This window comes from Mirounga angustirostris, unplaced genomic scaffold (genome assembly GCF_029215605.1).
Source record: "Mirounga angustirostris isolate CCGP_5_RB_7025 unplaced genomic scaffold, mMirAng1.0.hap1 SCAF_1, whole genome shotgun sequence".
NCBI lineage: Eukaryota > Metazoa > Chordata > Mammalia > Carnivora > Phocidae > Mirounga > Mirounga angustirostris.
In genome coordinates this window covers 131,037,187-131,055,724 of record NW_026991709.1, presented here as the reverse complement: position 1 = coordinate 131,055,724, position 18,538 = coordinate 131,037,187, and the positions used below count along the sequence as shown (strand labels likewise).

General features: G+C 37.7%; 1 protein-coding gene across 12 annotated transcripts in view; it reads left to right on the top strand.

The window, feature by feature from the left end:
* The window catches only part of TBC1D5 (TBC1 domain family member 5), a 587,897-nt gene that overhangs the window by 433,133 nt on the left and 136,226 nt on the right, over window positions 1–18,538 (top strand). For all 12 annotated transcript variants that reach the window (XM_054504439.2, XM_045903863.3, XM_064588415.1 and 9 more), the window contains one exon: window positions 9,222–9,364. In XM_054504439.2, the coding sequence (XP_054360414.2) occupies window positions 9,222–9,364 (143 nt within the window). The remainder of the gene's footprint in view (window positions 1–9,221; window positions 9,365–18,538) is intronic.

The following is an 18,538-nucleotide window of genomic DNA, read 5'->3' as shown; positions in this document are numbered from 1 at the left end:
CAGCCTCCCGGTATTGTATGGCTTCTGCATGGGAAATGCGAGAATACCCTTTTGGGTCCTGGTAGGATTGGGATTCTGATTTGAGGACCCACACCCAGGATTGAGCCACTTCCCTCTTGGGCTCTATCTCTTTGCACTAAGCTAATCCGCGAGGTCCTATCATGTCCTAGCTCTCTTACCTCATTAGAGCCAATCACAAGAGGCCCAGGAAAGCTGTTAGCTAGGACTAAACACAAAGGGCCTCAAAGTTCACTTTGAGTGTTCACTTTGCCTTCAAATGAGATTATATCTATCCATCATAGTAAATTTATGTTCAAAAAACATTGACTTGTAAATGTTAACATTTAAAATGTCACAGTTTTTATAGCCTTGTCTTGGCATTTCCTCATCTTATAACACACTGGGAGTTAAAAAAAAAATCACAGTGGCCTACGTTCTCCCAACCTTTGGAAGGCCTCCCACGTCCATGTCTCCTTTTTATTGGATAATATTTTTATAGTGTTTGTGGGTTGTTTTTTTTTTTTAATAAACATTTAGAAGTTAATAGAGATAGAATGTGAAGACATGTTTAGTTCTGTGTGCTTTCTGTCCCAGCCAATAGATGTTTAGTGGTCATTGGTCCAATGACTAGACATGTTGAGTAAGCTGATTTGAAGACCCACACCAGGACTGAGCTATGGATATGTGGAGAGAAACCAGAATTACCAGAAGGTGATTCTCTTATTGTGGCCCCCAGATCAGCAGCATTAGCAACTCTAGGAACTAGTTGAAAATGCAAATTATCAGGCCCCACCTGAATCTCAAAATCAGAATCCCAAAACTTTCAGTATGGTTTTTAGCAGTGGTGTTTTAATAAGCCCTCCAGGTTAGTCTGATAAATGCTGAAGTTTGAGACCACTACTCTAATGAGCAGAGTCATTCAATAGTTTAAGCCTTTTCTTCTCCTGGAGTAACAATTTCCATGAATGCGTGGTAGGTTTTAGGAGCTCTGACAGCTGGCACCTTAAAATGGGCAGGAAACAGGAATCTGTCTCCTAGGCCAGGGCTCCTCAAACTTTAATATGCACATAGATCCCCTGGAGGTCTTATTAAAATGAAGATTCTGATTTCAGTAAGATTATATTAGGGGCCTAGGAGTCTGCACTTCTAACAAGCTCCCAAGAAATGATGATGGTCTTAGGATCATACTTTGAGTAGCATGGTCTTAGTAGAAACAGGGTCCAGCTGAGGAGCATCTGAGATATGAGCAAGCAGGGAGCCAGAGTTCAGGAAATGTAGGGGGAGGTCCAAGAAGCCTTAGGAGGCCTTGATGAATTCTTATGTGGGTGTGATCACTTACTACTTAATGTGTGTGTCCAGGGATCTCTACAGAGATGAGAAACTTAGGGAAACATCTGCTTAGCAACTAGGAAACCTGGGAGAGATTAAGGATGTAGGGTCAAGATCAAGAAGACCCCTCATGCTGACAGGGGAGGATTCATATTAATTTAATAAACATTTGTTAATCCCCTACTTTATGTCTAGTACCAAATAACCCCAACGAGCTTGTGATCTGCTAGAGAAGGAAGAGAAGCCAAACCAAACTATCAGTAACCCTTCAGCTGGAATTTGCTTATCAGCACCTTTATCTCTGGAAAACGTAATTAGGAAGCAGTGACACCAATAGATAATGGAACCTCCAAACATCAACCCTATGTGAAGTACCTGTCCTAGCCTCCGAGCAGCCAGGCAGGGTCAGGGTGACTTATGGGATTGGGAAGAAAAGAAGGAAGACAGAGCCACTAAAACAAATCCCAGAGGCTGTTTACAGGGATAAGTGATAAGAGGTCAAAAGGAAATAACCAACACTGTTGCCTTTTAGGAATGGGTTCAGTCTGACTTTCTTGATGACCTATTACCAGCCTGCAGATTCGTGGTCTTCCCTCTATCCTGAATCGCATGGATCCTGGTACTTTTCAGCTTAGTATTATGCCTCATGTCACTTCTACTAACAACGGGTGTAAATGCATTAGGAGATTTATGCAGAGGAATTTGAAAAGTGTTACTTAGAGAGGTTAAGATCCCATTGGTACTTGAAATGGTCTATGACAATTTAAAAAAAAATAAAGTCACGCAAGTTTTGTTTTTTAATGAGTTTCAGATTAGGGAGGATAGGAGCAATTATTTTTAGCAATTATCTGTATGCTCTTTTAGAAGACTGATTTGATCATAATTCCCTTTCCTAAGGTAAAATGACAGAACAAAGCCTATTTATTGACTTTCTAGAAGTAAAAATTATCTGTAGTATGAATAAAGACTGGTATTCACAGAGCCTAAAATTAATTTTCCCAACATAACCACCAACTGTCCATTAATTCTTCATGTTGTTTTTTATAGGCAGTAGGGGCTTCCAAGTAATTTCTCAAGGAGATGTCCAGTAGCAGCTCACTCCTAGTGGGGCCCAAGTAAGTGATAGGATAGAAAAATCAGTTCTCAGCAACTTTTACTCCCATAGTCCTCTCAAAGCAGGGCTAAGATTCTAACTGCATACTGGTTGGAATATGCAATAGGATTCTCAAAGAGGGCACATCCTGTTCATACAATTAAATCTATATTGAAGGAATACCATCTTTTACTAGCTTTATCTGAATTTGCTGGTAAGTCACACATCCTAAAATTACTAGTCCTTGAAATACCATACTTGTAAACCAAATAGCAGGTATACATTTAAAAGAGGGGTGTATGAGTGTGTGTATGTGTATTAGTGTGTGTGAGAGAGAAAGAGAAAATATTCAAAGATTATACAGCTTCTAAACATATGGTGGTCATCTTCTATGCTCAGCATTCTCATGAAAACATAGATGCACAAGCTCTGTTTTCCATTCAAACTATTTTTGCAAAGGGTGTATTACAGTTGTTCTGACAAAACAGCTTCAAACATTTGCCAAAGAGAATAAATTACAGTAGAAATGGGTGGTAATTATTAGGAACTTATTTTTAGAATAAGAAACCTTCCTTAATAAAGGGCTATGTACTGCCCTCTGAAAGGAATAGAGAATTTTCCCCAGTCAAAAACATATTTTTAACAGTTCGTGTACATATCCTTTGGGGGTTAAACTAAGTTTAACATGTGTTCCCAGAAAGTTAAATTCAAGCTGGGTTCAATCCATGGATTACAAGGAGCACATAGAAAGCAAATTTGAGTTCTGTAAAAATAATAACTAATTCAAACTTTAAGTTCCTTCTATTTTTGAAGCAGAGGTTAAAGGACTTGAAGTATTTAAATCTTTCTGTAACACATGCAGATCCCAAACATTTTTTAATAAGACTGAATTGAAATAGTACTAGATAAAGAAAGAAAAAAAGTCGTAAATAGGCTAAGCATCTTCCAATAATGTATTCTGCAGCACTGTTAGAAGAAGAAGAATGTGAAATTGGAAAACATACTTTATTTTGGCTTCTATCTTTTGTGGCTCTGTTCCGCAAAGACATAAGAATTAAAGATGAGAATGCCTTGTGACCCTAATTATAATAACTGCAATATTTGGTTTTAATTTTAAGACTATTTTCACAGAGTTGATATAAAGGAAAACTCAGGGTAAATTAATTTAAAAAGAACTGAGTACAAAGGAACGCAATATAAAAAGAACTTCAACTTCATCAAGGAGCTACCAACCACAGAGATGAACACTCTGGCTTGCTCTTGTTTTCCCCTGATATTAATACAGAATTTGGATTCTATGTTTATTTTCTACCCAGCCTGGGTTATTTAAATATTAATTGTTAGCTTTGAAAAGTCCAAGTGAACAGAGGCAAAAAAGCAAAATTAATATCATTAAACAAAAATCTAACATTGCTCTCTTGTGTTCCAGTGTGCTTACCCAGTGCTATCATTTTGTGATCACAGGTTGCTTAAGATGCCCTTATAATGTTTGTTAAATTAAATTGAACATACCTTTTTTATTTTACTTGTTCTTCTAAGCTGGCTATGCCTATATCTTACTAAAGAGTCATAAAAGGAAATGAAGATACATTGTTTCTTTCTGCATATATAACCTACTACAGCCATGTTGGATGAAGGCTATGTTTAGTTGAACCTCAAATTGGTCATTTTCATAAACTGCTAAAAAAATGGATTTCTCTTGGTGTTTGGGTCATTCACCAAGCAATAATACCATCAGGAGTTACTGATCCCCTGGGGGGATAGCAGCTTAATTACACAGAAATTTTAAATTGAGAAGAGTGGTATAAGTGCAGACGTAGGAACAGTCCTATCCTTGGGTGGCTTATTATTAAATTTAATACCTCAGATGGTCTTTTTTTGTTTGTGTAGATTTTAATTACTAAGTAGGTCTGGTAAAATATGAATTATTGTATTATCACAAGTGATAAAATGTGTACGGTTATGAGCATTGCAATCTGCAGGTGTAACAAACATAAAGCAAGATTAATAGTATTAAGCAATTAAACTGAAGCTATCTTTAAGGGGAGAAGAAAGCCTTAATGCTACCCTTAAGTGTAAGTTAAACTTGGGCTAAATATTTTTAACTGCAATAAAAGCATGTTAATTTTAGGAGTGACTTCTTTATAAGACCTCATTTCTTCGAGTAAGTTTTCCTTTCTAAGAATACAAAAGCTTACTGAAATAATTTCTGTTGGTAACTCATTCCATAAAGAACGAATTTTTCCTTGGCTTTTAAGCTCAATGAAGAAAGCCCAAAATAGCACAGGAAATTTGTGTGTGGTGAATATATGCATGAACTAAATCCAGTAGGGATTAAAATGATTAAATTATTGATAAGGTCATTGTTGGTCCCAAAGCTTTCCATTAGTCATACAGTACTACTTAAATATTTTGAGAATTTGGCTTTAATTTTCCTATAATCGCACATAAAATACAGGAAACTGTGTTTTGCTTTAATTTTATATCCTTGCATGTATAACAGTCTTATATAAAAGGAACATGCCAAGTATCTAATAATAAATTTTTTTCCTTATGTGTTTCTGGTTTTTTTTTTCCACTTCCTGAATTATTTTTATGTTGCCACTAACAAGATCACTGCCTGTATTTTCAATTTAGCTGCACCTTTGCCTCTCAGTAGCATGACAGGTGGCTTCACAGTGAGTTTATCAAGACCTTGGTAAACACATAGAGGGGTTAGCAAAGTGTACAGAGCTCTTTACAAAGAACTTCCTAGATCTTTCTCTCTCTTCATCTCTCTCTCTCTCTCTCTCTCTCTCTCTCTCTCACACACACACACACACACACACAGAATTTGGTCCTTGCCCTGGAATTATTTAGCAGTGTACTTGGCAAGGTGAAACATTTATAAAGCAGCACATCATAGATTACACATTAAATATAAAAGTACTGAAGACTTACGTTGTGTGTAGTTTCAATGATATGTTTTATTCAATGTAGATTACTAGATATTTGCAGTTCTCCCTCCTTGACAGTACTGCAGTGGAGATTGCTGCACATATGTATCTGTGGGGTCATTTTTGAAGCTAAGCTAACAAAACCCCAAGCAGCAGGAAAGTTGCATGAGTTTGAGCAGTAACTGGGGGTTTTGTTGTAGAAATAATGGGAAATATATAATTTCTTTAAAACGAGGGGGCTATTTTTTTTCTTTCTTCTCTTTTTTTGTCTTTTTTTCTTTCTCCCTTCCTTCCTCCCTCCCTTTATCCCTCTCTCCCTCTTTCTTCCTTCTTCCCTCCCTCCCTCCTTTTTCTTTCTTTCTTTCTTTCTTTCTTTCTTTCTTTCTTTCTTTCTTTCTTTCTTTCTTTCTTTCTTTCTTTCTTTCCTTCCTTCCTTCCTTCCTTCCTTCCTTCCTTCCTTCCTTCCTTCCTTCCTTCTTTCTTTCTTTCTTTCTTTCTTTCTTTCTTTCTTTCCTTCCTTCCTTCCTTCCTTCCTTCCTTCCTTCCTTCCTCCCTCCCTCCCTCCCTCCCTCCTTCCCTCCCTCCCACCCTCCCTCCCACCCTCCCTCCCTCCTTCTCTCCCTACTTCCCTCCCTCTCTTCTTTCTTTTCTTTTCTTTTCTCTTTTCTTTTCTTTTCTTCCCTCTTGAAGCACCATCTGTGATGAAACCAAAGCTGTGATTGTCCATAAGAAAATCAGAGGACTTTGGGCTTTAAGGGGCAAAAAGATGGTATTGTATTCTCTGTGGTGAATATTAACCTTCATCAATTTTTTTTTCTTTGCTAAATGATGTCTATTTTAGCATGATAGATGTCAGCTTTTCTCAAAAGTCATTTTGCTTTCAATGGGAGGTAGCAGGAAAAACACACAGAAAATTCCCCCCCGCCCCCGCCCCCCACACACACATAAGAAGGCTAAGCAAAGGGGCGCCTGGGTGTCTCAGTTGTTAAGCATCTGCCTTCGGCTCAGGTCATGATCCCAGGGTCCTGGGATCCAGCCCCGCATCGGGCTCCTGCTTGGAGGGAAGCCTGCTTCTCCCTCTCCCACTCCCCCTGCTTGTGTTCCCTCTCTCGCTGTCTCTCTCTGTCAAATAAATAAATAAAATCTTAAAAAAAAAAAAAAAGGCTGAGCAAAAGTAATGTCTTTCAGGAAACACCAGCCTTAATTATGTGAATGGGCTTATTCAAATAAGTATTAAAATAACCTCCATGAATGAAAGGAGTGAGTTCAAGGCACAGTGCAATTTTATAGGTGTGATTCTTTTTTTTTTTTTTAATTCTTTGAGTTGAGTATAGTTGACACACAATGCTACGTTAGTCTCATGGTGATTCGACAAGTTTATACATTATGCTGTGCTCACCTCAAGTGTGTAGCTACCATTATATAGGTGTAATTCTTGAATTTTGTATTGACATCCAGATTTGAACCAGGAAGGATCAGTTAAATATCAGAATTTTCTATTTTGAAACTGCTAAAATTTGCCTATTAAACCAAGATAATTCTTTTTTTATTTATTTATTTGAGGGAGGGAAGGAGGGGGGGGAGAGAGAGAGAGAACAATCTGGGGGAGGGGCAGAGGCAGAGGGAGAAGCAGGCTTCCTGCTGAGCAGGGAGCCTCATGCAGGGCTCGATCCCAGGACCCCCCCCCCCCCCCATCATGACCTGAGCCCAAGGCAGACACTCAACGGACTGAGCCACCCAGGCGCCCGAACCAAGATAATTCTTAATTATTTTATTTTTCAGCTTTATTGAAGTATAATTGACAAATAAAATTGTAAGATATTTAAAGTGTATGTTGTAATGATTTGATATATGTGTACATTGTGAAAGGATTCCTCCCATCTTGTTAATTAGCACATCCATCACCTCACACATTTTATTCATTCATTCATTCATTTATGGTGAGAATATTTTAGTTCTCTTGGCAAATTTCAATTATACAATATAGTGTTACCAACTACAGTCAACATGTTACACTTTAGATCCTCATCATTTTTTTTCACTGATGAATTTCTCTTCCCTTTTGTATCAGTTGAATAACTATAAATGACCACATCCTGTTTTAGTCATTTAATAATGCAGATATAATTATCAGTTTAAAGATCCTTTAAACAGATGCCTAAATGGTTTAATCCAGGTACTTTTTGATTTGCCCATTCTCTGGTTCCCCTGATACTCCTTGCAAGACCAGTTAATTCTTTGTCATTAAGAAGAACATCCTATGTAATTTAGAGCTATTTCTGTACTTCTTTAAATAGTAAATATTGGCATTTGTAATTTGAAAGAATTAAAAGTGTGTAGAGAAAGAATATTTTTCCCTAAGCCACACAACTGCAGGCAATATAAGACCAAAAAAACATTTTGTTTTAGTCACCCTCATATTAGCAGCAGAGTAAGAATTGAAAGATAAATAAAAATTGTAAATGATACTCTTAACATTTTTAAAAATATAAATGTTACTTAGGCATTAAATTTCTTTTTCCTGAGAAATTGAGTGTCATAATTTAAGATGTAATTAAAAATACAATTTAATTAATCTGTTGATTAATTTGATAATATGAATGAAAGAACTTTCGTATTTGATTATATAGTATATGGTTCCTACTAACTGTGATACATTTGTGTGATTCTACACTATATTGTCACAGCTTTGATTTCTCCATAAATATGATACACTCTGAAGAGGAGTAAGTGCTCACTTTAACCCCACAGATGGTTATATTTGGTTTCTAATTTTGCAAAGAGATAATCTCTTTTAACTAATTTTTAAAGAATTCCCTCTCTTCTGTACTACTTGGTATACTAGAAATTTTGGAATTTTTGATTCTTTGTTATGTGCCAGAACCACATAGAATTCTAGCTGACATTCCTGTAGAAAGGTTTGTGTAAGGAAATTGTAGCCGTGTTATATAGAATTAGAAATAAATGGATTAAAAATGGATATCAAAGTGAATTATTTTAATTTTCTTATAAGAATTATGAGTAGCTTAATGTTTGTTGAAAATTTGAAGTATAGCTGTTTATGACATATAATTATATACAGACCTTGTTTAGTATTCTTATAAGCTGCCTATATATGCTTATAGCATAGATACCCAATTTTCCTGGCCATAGAAGTGACTCTGTTCTTAAAAACAGCCCTCAAAAGATAACCTCACTAATAAAGTATATCTATTCTAGAGTTAAAAATAAAGTATTACTATTTGTTTCATTTGAAATAACTGTCCACACTTGACTATATATATATATATATATATATATATATATATATATATATATATACACTGGTTTTTTCCCACATTTGAATTTTAAAATGAATATTTTAAAATAAGAGTAAAATGTGAGAATGCACTTTTCTTCTCGGTTATAGTTAATTTGTTGTACAGTTATTTGCAAAAGTCCAGTTAACAACAACAACGACGAAATCAGTAGTGATCATAAAATTTTGGAATATTTTATCTTTTAATTCCTAACCTTACCTGTGAGGCAACTATCAGACCACTGTGCATTCATTTTTTTCTTTGCCTTTTGAGATTTGGGATTTGTGTTAAATATGAAAGATTTCTACCCTTTTCAAATATCATGCTAGTGTTTTAGACATATAGGAATAAACTTTAATGATTGTGGCCCAGTTATAAAATTACAAAATTCATTTGAAAGCTTAAAACTTGGATTTTACCGTATTATATATTTGATATGTAATATTTACTCAGTGTGATCAGTTAAAAATTACAGTTTTTTTCACAAGTATAGGAGAAAATGATTCCTTTTTATATTACTTTCAGAAGTACTCATTTCTGAATTTTGGTTTTGTTTCTTTCCAGACGGTGGGTCCGGCTCCTGTTTGGACGAGAGTTCCCACTGCAGGATCTTCTGGTGGTCTGGGATGCCTTGTTTGCAGATGGCCTCAGCCTGAGTTTAGTTGATTATATCTTCATAGCCATGTTGCTCTATATCCGAGATGCTTGTAAGTATCAATGACCTTGCCTACATCCAAGTAGGTGGTCTTGATTTTTTTAATGTGTTTTATCTTTTAAATATACTTATTCTCTTACTCTGAATTACTGTGCCTACATTTTCATAGTAGGTAATATATTGAAGTTTCAAAGGAGCATGCTAAATATCTTTTTTGTTAGTTAACTATGTACATATTGGGGAGATGTGGGTGATTTTATCCTGAGAGAATTGGAATATTCTCCAGAGCCATTTTTCTAAAGACTTTACACTCCTGCTTTAATCTCTTCATTGCACACATTTGTGAAATGCACAACTAAAAAGCCTGTATTTCAGATATGTTTAGAGCTCCACCTTCTGACAGGTAGGGAGCATTCAAAGATATTTATCAGGAGATTGGAGCTATTTTTGTAGTATCAACAACTTGCCAATAAAAAATAAATATTACATTTAAAGATATTTTAACTTCTTCTCAGTTATATTTTGGCCAAATGTATTTCTCAGTAGATTGCCAAATGGTAGACATATTCCTGTCTCATGAGATCTACCTTAGGATGCTTGCCATAGCTGGAAAGCTAGTGCCTGTCTGTGTGGGGTAGTCTGATCATCTTCGGCTTGAAGAAAATATCAGAGTATGTTTTAAATTTTGAAATACCTCAAATTGTTTTCCTTCTCAGAAAAATAATCACTGTTCACAAAACAAGATTTGTAAGCCAAAATATAATTAGGAAGATTGCTCAAAGTGATGATTAAATAGGAAATTAAAAAAGAAAAAAGAACTCTTAGGAGTGGGACTTTGTCAGAAGAACATAAACGGTTTGGAGTCATTCATAATCTTGACTGTTACACTGCTGTGTGGTTCTCTTTACTTGTTCACTGAGTACCAGTGGCGCCAGATGCTCTTGTTACGCCTCTGGTGACACTAATAATATTCTTTAAAATCTTAGATTATACTGTTTTAATTCCCCCAAAATTACTTGAATGAATAAGTGACAGGAGCACCACATTTTATCCAAAAATTGTGGGTTTTTTCTGTGCCTTGAAGGTCAAATAGTTTGGGTTTTGACAGACTAAGTGAAAAGTTCCTTCTTTCTAAGTCAGAGCTAATCATATAAGAACATGGAAATCATAAGAGCTAACATCTGGAAAGTAGAGAAAGATGTTTGGGTAGATTTGATGGATACTAGATTTTAGAATATTAGGATACTAATCTCAAAGTAGTATGAATTTTTTAATATAAATAATAAAAAACAAAAGGAATGAATAGCCTCTTTTATTAAAAAAAAATGGTTTAGGATAATCTTTTCACAGAATTTTCCAATTCAAACAATTGTTGAAATGTATTTTGATTTTCTGTAGTCTTAAACAATTAGGTATTTGCTCTTTTCTTAACTTTGGTGTATCCCAACTATATATTTTTTTTAAAAATTTAGTCCTGTCTCCTATGCTAAGATCTACTTTTTAAAATTAATTTCATAAAACAGGCAAATTGTTGGCAGCTAAAGCCCTTCCACATTTTCAGTCCATCTATTGATGTTATAAAACATATGGGCACATGTGGAAAAATGCAGGGATAATGAAGTTGTGTATTCATTTCAATATTTAGACCAGTTTATTTTAATTTGCTTGGCTGAATCCAGAACAGTGGATGAGATCTAAAAATAGGATGACTATTAAATATTTAAGGGCCATTGCCCCTATGCTCAAGAAGTTTTTCAACTAGTAGGAAAGACTGACATAATTAATTTTAAACTAACATATCCAGTGCTGTGGTTGAAATAATATGAAAGGTGATATGGATAGTTAATATGAAAGTTTAAAGGAGAGGCACTGAGGGGCGCCTGGGTGGCTCAGTCAGTTAAGCGTCTGCCTTCAGCTCAGGTCAAGATCTCAGGGTCCTGGGATCGAGCCCCACGTTGGGCTCCCTGCTCGACAGGGACGTCTGCTTCTCCCTCTCCTTCTGCTGCTCCCCCTGCTTGTGCTCTCTCTCTCTCTCTGTCAAATAAATAAATAAATCTTTAAAAAAAATAAAGGAGAGGCACTGAACTCCCCTCTGGGCCAGCTGTAAGTGACTAGAGAAAATGGTATAGATGTCGGCAAATTAAATAAGGGGATCTGCAGTCCAGGCAGAAAGAACAGCATGAACAGAGGCTTGGAAGTAAGAAACAGTTTTAATGGGGGACTGTGTGTATGTGTGTGTGTGTGTGTGTGTTTCTACAAGGCATTGGTATTAGATTGCAAAGGGAGACTGATAGGTTATGAGACCAAAGAAAGTGAACAGGGATAGGATCATGATGAAAGTCTTTATCCTATAAATAATAGGAAGCTCCTGAAGGATTCAAAGCAAAAGTACAGTCAGTGTTAGATCACTCTGGTGGCACTGTGGCAAACAGACTTAAAGGAGGCAAGAGTAGAGCAAGGAAATCAGATAACAGGTTATGATAGTAGTCCAGGGGGAAAATTGCAGATTAAAGAAATCTTCAAAACTAAAGTCAGTATGTCTTGGTGACTAAATATGATGGGTGAGGGAGGTCTAAAACAATCCCCAGCTTGGAGAGTTGAGTGACTGGGTAATATGTGTAACTTGGATAGGAAATACAAGGATTAGCAGGTTTTAGGAATGGAAATGATTATGTTTTGGCCCTACTGAATTTGAGATCTGTGGGAAATCATAATCTGTGGGAAATCTGTGGGAAGATTTGGAAAATAAAGCTCAATGTCAGAATCAAGGCTACAGATTCAGTTTTGCAAATGGTTAATAGGTATGTGTTAGTTAAAACCGTAATAGTGGATGTGACCTCCTAAGAATAGGGTAACCATATATCCTGATTTGTTTGGAACAGTCTTGGTTTACACCTGCTAGTCAAGAGTAGTAATTATTAATCCTGCGCTCTTTCACCCTCAAAGGCATCCCATTAGGATGATAAGAATTACATGATCAGCCTACCTAAGGTGGATGCTTATAGAAAGAGAAGATGGGCTAAGGTGGAACTCTGCATTTAACTTCAATGTGTAAGACACCAGAGAAGGAAGGGCTTGTGTTGTAACCTCACAAAACTGTGTTGTCTGAGCCAAGGGAGGTCATGAGGGTTGGGAATACTGAGGTATAAAAAGGCAAGGCGGGAAACGTCCATTCAGACTTGGCCCTGTGGAGAGACACTCATCAGATACCTTTGCCAGAATGGTTCAGTGGAGTGGTAAAGCAGAGACTGGATTATGTATGATAGGTTGAGGAGTGACTGGATGGTTAAGTATAATAGCTTTCCCTACAGTTTTGTTGTTGTTCCCATTTTCTTCTGTTTGTATTACAGTTTCAACTAAAAAGTCAATTAAATAAAAAGGAAAGGATGTGGAGATAGCACATGTAGAGTAATCTTTAAAGAAAGCAGAGCAGAGGAGAAGAAAGATGTAACAAGGGATCAGTGCAGGGGCAAGGAAGGTTAGATGGCTGTCTTTTGAATGAGACCAGGGTTCACTGGAGGCAGGGGAGAACCGACTGAGGGTTCTCAGTCAGTCTTAAATTGGTCCCTCAAGGATCAATACTAGTTTTTCCCCTGCTCCATTGATGAGATCTATGAAAAGATAAATTACCCTGTTTACTTGACATTTTTACTTGTTTATTGTTGTTTACACCCAGTCCCCTACCCCCCAGCAAGAGACTGGATTTTGTCTGTCTTGGAATCCCTACCATATCCCAGCATCCAGAACAGGGCCCAGTACATAATAATCTTGACAAATATTTTTTGAGTGAAATAATTAAAGAAACAAGGGCTTAGAGGCAATGGAATGAGGTCAGGAGTCCTGTGGAAGACTGGCTGGGGAGCAGGAATAAAAGCGGGTGCTGATCCAGGAAAAAGGTACTAGGCAGGTTTCAGAAGTAGTCTAGTTTATAGGTGGAGAAGATGGGAAGTGGAGGAATTCTATGTCTGATACAGAAGGAAGCGAGGTTGTCTGCTGTGAGTGAGGCATGCTAGGGTTTTAGGAGTTTGAGGGGAATATGTAGAAAGTGTGGGAGAGATGGTTGACCATGGACTAGGACAAGCTGGTCTAGCTATTGAAGATCCTATCTTACAAACAGTGGGCAACAGCACCAGGCCTTAAGGTTATGATTTTTCGAGCCATGCTCAGCAGTCCAGGCAAGATACAAAGGAGGCAGAACATGATCTAGGCTCCAAGCGAGGCCCACATCCAAATCATTAGGCAGAACTGAAGGGAAGCAGAAGGACGGAGGGTGTTGAGTACATTTTAAGAGGGTGGTTTGGGATGTGTGGGGAGGGAAGCATGGCCAGGAAAAGACTATGGGGAAGTCAGAGTGTAAGGGGATTTGAGGTAGGGTATGAGATTGAAAAGCATCAGAGGACAAGAGGACATGGAGCAGTTCTGGGTACGACCAGGACAGTCGAAGTTAGTTAAGGGGAAAGTAAGTCATCGAGGAGATCAAGAGATCATAAGGGAGCTGGGATTTTTGTTTGGTCATTTATGGACACTTGGCCAAGAATCATGGTAGCAAGATGGCAACCCCTACCTCACTGCTGGAGGTTGCAGGGGCAGCAGTAACTCCAGGAAGCCTGGGCCCAGACAGAAAGATGGAGAGGGAGGGGGGTAGCAGGAGGAGGACGCAGAATAGACTGGGTAGGATGCATGGGAGGACAGGACTAGTAAATGAGCTTACGTTTTAGGCCATGGTCAAAGACCAGAGAAAGGTGGACAATTTGCCAGCCTCATTGTTCCAAATGGAACTTTTTATTCCATCTCAGTGGATTCTGAATCATGATGCCCTGCCTGGGGCATCCAGAGTGGTGATGTTTAGTTATACCTAGTAGTTTCAAGCCCATTTATTCAAAAAATCCTAACTGAATACCATTGTATGAGGCTCTGGGCATTACATGTATTCTTTTGGAGCCGTAGGTGAGATATTTATAGCTTAAAGAATGGTGCACTTGGGGAAACTAAAAGAGCCTGTCTCCAGTGATAGCATCCTCCTAGGGGTTCAATATAGGGCTTCAAAGGGCCTGTGATCATCCTGATACTGTGCTAAATATTGTGGACATGTGCATTTCCCTGGGCCAAGGGTATATAATTTATATCCTCTTCTCAAAGGGATATATAACCTGAAAAATGGCTAACTGCATCTAGTCTAAAATCCTGATTTTACAGGTACTAATAAGGAGGTCTGAAGATATGCTGAAATCCTAACCCCTAGCACCTCAGACTATGGACTTTTTTGGAAATAGGTTGTTGGAGATATAATTAGTCAAGATGAATCATTGGAATAGAGCGGGCCCCTAATGCAATATGACTAGTGTCCTTATATAAAGAGGCAAATTTGGACACAGACGTGCACAGAGGGAAGCTGATGTGAAGACACACAGGAAGAATAATGCCATATGAAGACAGAGGTACAGATTGGAATGATGCATCTACAAGCCAAGGAACACCAAGGATTTTTAGCTGTCACCACAAGCTAGGAGAAAGCATAGAACAGATTCTCCCTCAGAGCCTATGAAGGAACGAGCCCTGTCAACACTAGTAGCTAGAAGAGACAAGGAAGGGTCCTTCCCTGCAGGTCTGAGAGGGAGCATGGCCCTGTCAACACCTTGATTTCCGACTTCTATCCTCCAGAAGAGTTCAACAATAAATTCTCTGGTTTTAAACTCCAGTTTTTAGTCACTTTGTTCCAGCAGTTCTAGCAAACTATCACAGTGCCCTTGGCAGTTAAGTAATTTAAAACAATCACAGTCGGTCTGTGGAGCTGGATCCTAGTGCCCCTCCTTTGTACTTGTTCTGCCCCTTTCACTACTGTTGGCATCTCATACTTAATTTTTAACAAAAGTACTCTTATAATTTTCTTTATATACCTTGAACAAAGCTTTCATTCACTTCAAAAGTAATCCAATTAGTCAGGCAAGTATAGTATTCAACCACTTAACAGATTTCTTATAAACATCTTCTTTATGAGGCCTCAGAGATTGAGCCCAGCCTCCATGTTTGGAAGTTAGGAAGCCAGATCAAGGCCATAGGGCTAGTGACAGGCAGGTGGTTCTCACATTGTCTTTTCTGTTCCTCAAGCCCTACCTTGATTTTATTAAGTAAAAAGTAAAATTTCACATTGGGAAAAATAATATGAACATTATCTGTACACATTTTAAAATTTAACCATTGAAATGATGGTCAAATGCCTATTCTTTGAATGAAACTTTTGCTTTACTAAAATTACATAGTCTCCATTTTGAAATAGAATTATTCCCAAACATTTTAATCAAACCATAACATGTTTATTTTCTTATGTGTTATAAGAAGTGTTTTTTGGATTCTTTGCTGGATTGTATGGGTGAAGCTTATATACACTAATAAAGGTCAGGAGATAAGGAAATCTAATCATGAACCATTACTCCTACAATAGTTTATTAATAGCCATACTCTCATCACACTGTTGTTTTTACTGCCTTATTCTGTACTGTACTAAAGTCACTCATATGGTTCTCTTCTTCCCCTCGCTCTCCTTACCTAAACTGTGCTGCTATTTTTAGGCCTGGGGCAAGGCAGCTTTTTCCCAAACCTTCCCCAATTATTCTAGCCCACACTGATTTCTCACTTTTGTGTTCCTAGATGATTTTAATCAATACAGTGCAGTGTAGCATTTAATTATACTCTGTCTTATGCTGTTCCTTATTGTATGTTAGTCCCACCTTCGAAAATAGGTTGTAAGCTCTTCAGGACCAGAACCACATGTGTTAAAATTCGTCCCTAACCCTCAAGGCATCTGAAGTTCTTCATGTGCTCAATATCTGGGGTGATCTCAGATGGAAGGGTACCCCAGAGACCTGTGCTGGGGAGGTGGCATGGATATGTGTACAGTAACTGCTGAGAAGACAGGTGCCAAGAAGCTCTTAGAGTAAGAACTCAGATTTTTTTAAATACACTTTTTGACGTGGCTTTTTTGAAGAAACCATTGTCTACCTTTTAGCATGAAATTTTTCACATCTGTTTTTCTATCGATTTAAATTTTTTTTTTGACGAGTACCAAAGAAAAACATTTCCCCTGATTTGCAATATACCATACTTTTTGTCTTGTACATTGTATTAATAACTAAAACACTATAGTCAACTTCATTTAACAGTAGATTTTCCTAACTAGAAAGTATCTCTTACTGATTTCTTCCCCTTCAGTTTTCCCTTCCTTCCCCGATGAGGGAAACAAATCATGAGAGACTCTGGACTCCAGGAACCAAACTGAGAGTTTCGGGGCGGGGTGGGGGGGGCGTGTTAAGGAGGGCACGTGTGGTAATGAGCACTGGGTGTTATACACAACTAATGAATTGTTGAACACTACATCAAAAACTAATGATGTACTTATTGTATGTTGGCTAACTGAACATAATAAAAAAATTCAAAAAAAAGGAAGTATCTCTTAAACGTTTATGGTCTCTTTTAATGTACTTTCTCTCTGAACACTTGGTAAATGGAAAACTTTTCTTCTTGGCCCTTCTACCCACTTCCTGCCTTGTGTTTTCAGCCAGCATGAACATGTCACAGCTCTGTCATTTTCCTGGGTTTTCTCTAGGGGTGTCTTTAGCCATCTCTTGGCCTGGCCCGGTGTGGCAGTTGTGTCTTCTTCGTAGTTTACAAACATTGTTCCTTTTCATTTTGCTTTAGATCTCTGCTTAACTTCTCAGCCACTACCTGTCTCTCTGCCAGTGTTTCCATCTGTCCTACCCCAGAATTTCTGTTTCTCTATTTTCTCATTAAGAGCATGTTCAACATTATACTGATGTCAAAATGCAGTTTATTTCAACTACAAATTGAATTTATTTGTCTTTCCTGGGGAAAAGCTTTCCCCAACCTCAGGGACTAAGAAACAAAGGCTCTCTTAAAACACATAGTAGTGTGTCATAGAGTTTTTATCGAAACACAAATTGGTGGTCTTATTTTTTTTAAAAGATTTTATTTATTTATTTGACAGAGAGAGACAGCGAGAGAGGGAACACAAGCAGGGGGAGCGGGAGAGGGAGAAGGAGGCTTCCCGCCAAGCGGGGAGCCCAATGCGGGGCTCGATCCCAAGACCCTGGGATCATGACCTGAGCCGAAGGCAGACGCTTAACGACTGAGCCACCCAGGCGCCCAAGGTGGTCCTATTTTTAAAGGAGTATTTAAACACTTCCTGACTGCCAGCTTTCTTCCTCCTCAGACATTAAATTTTGCCAGTCATTTTATGACCATCTCAGATATGGATATCAATATAACCCTTTGAATTACAAATACCATTTATATCACTTTATATTTTGTTTAAAAATCTTTTAAAATTTCACTAACATAGGCTGATACATCACAGCAGCACATTTTTTTTTACGGTTAGATTTTTTTTTTTTGGAAAACAGACCTTGGGCGCCTGGGTGGCTCAGTTGGTTAAGCGACTGCCTTCGGCTCAGCTCATGATCCTGGAGTCCCTGGATCGAGTCCCGCATCGGGCTCCCTGCTCAGCGGGGAGTCTGCTTCTCCCTCTGCCCCTCCCCCCTCTCATGTGCTCTCTCTCATTCTCTCTCTCTCTCAAATAAATAAATAAAATCTTAATAAATAAATAAATAAATAAATAAATAAATAAATAAATAAATAAATAGAAAACAGACCTTACTTTTTAAAGAAGTTTTAGGTTTGCAGCAAAATCCAGTTGAAAGTACAGAATTCCCAGATACCCCACCCCCACATACACACAGCCTACCCCACTATCAACATCCCTCACTACAGTAGTACATTTGTTATAATTGAGCCTACGATGACACATCAGTATCACTTAAAGTCCCTAGTTTACAATAAATTTGTAGCTTCTATGGATTTGGACAAATGTATAGTGACATCTATCCCTCATTATAGTATTATCTGCATAGTTTCCCTGCTGTAACAATCTTCTGTACTCTGCCTGTTCATCCCCGTAACCCATGACAACCACTGATCTTTTTATTGTCTTCATAGTTTTACCTTTTCCAGAATACAATATAGTTGGAATCATACAGTAGGTAGCCTTTTTAGATTAGCTTCTTTCACTTAGTAATATACATTTAAGTGTCCTCCATGTCTTCCCATAGCTTGATAGCACATTTCTTTTTAGCTCTGAATAATATTCCATTGTCTGGATATACCACAGTTTACTCACCTACTAAAGGACATCTTAGTTTCTTCCAACTTTTGG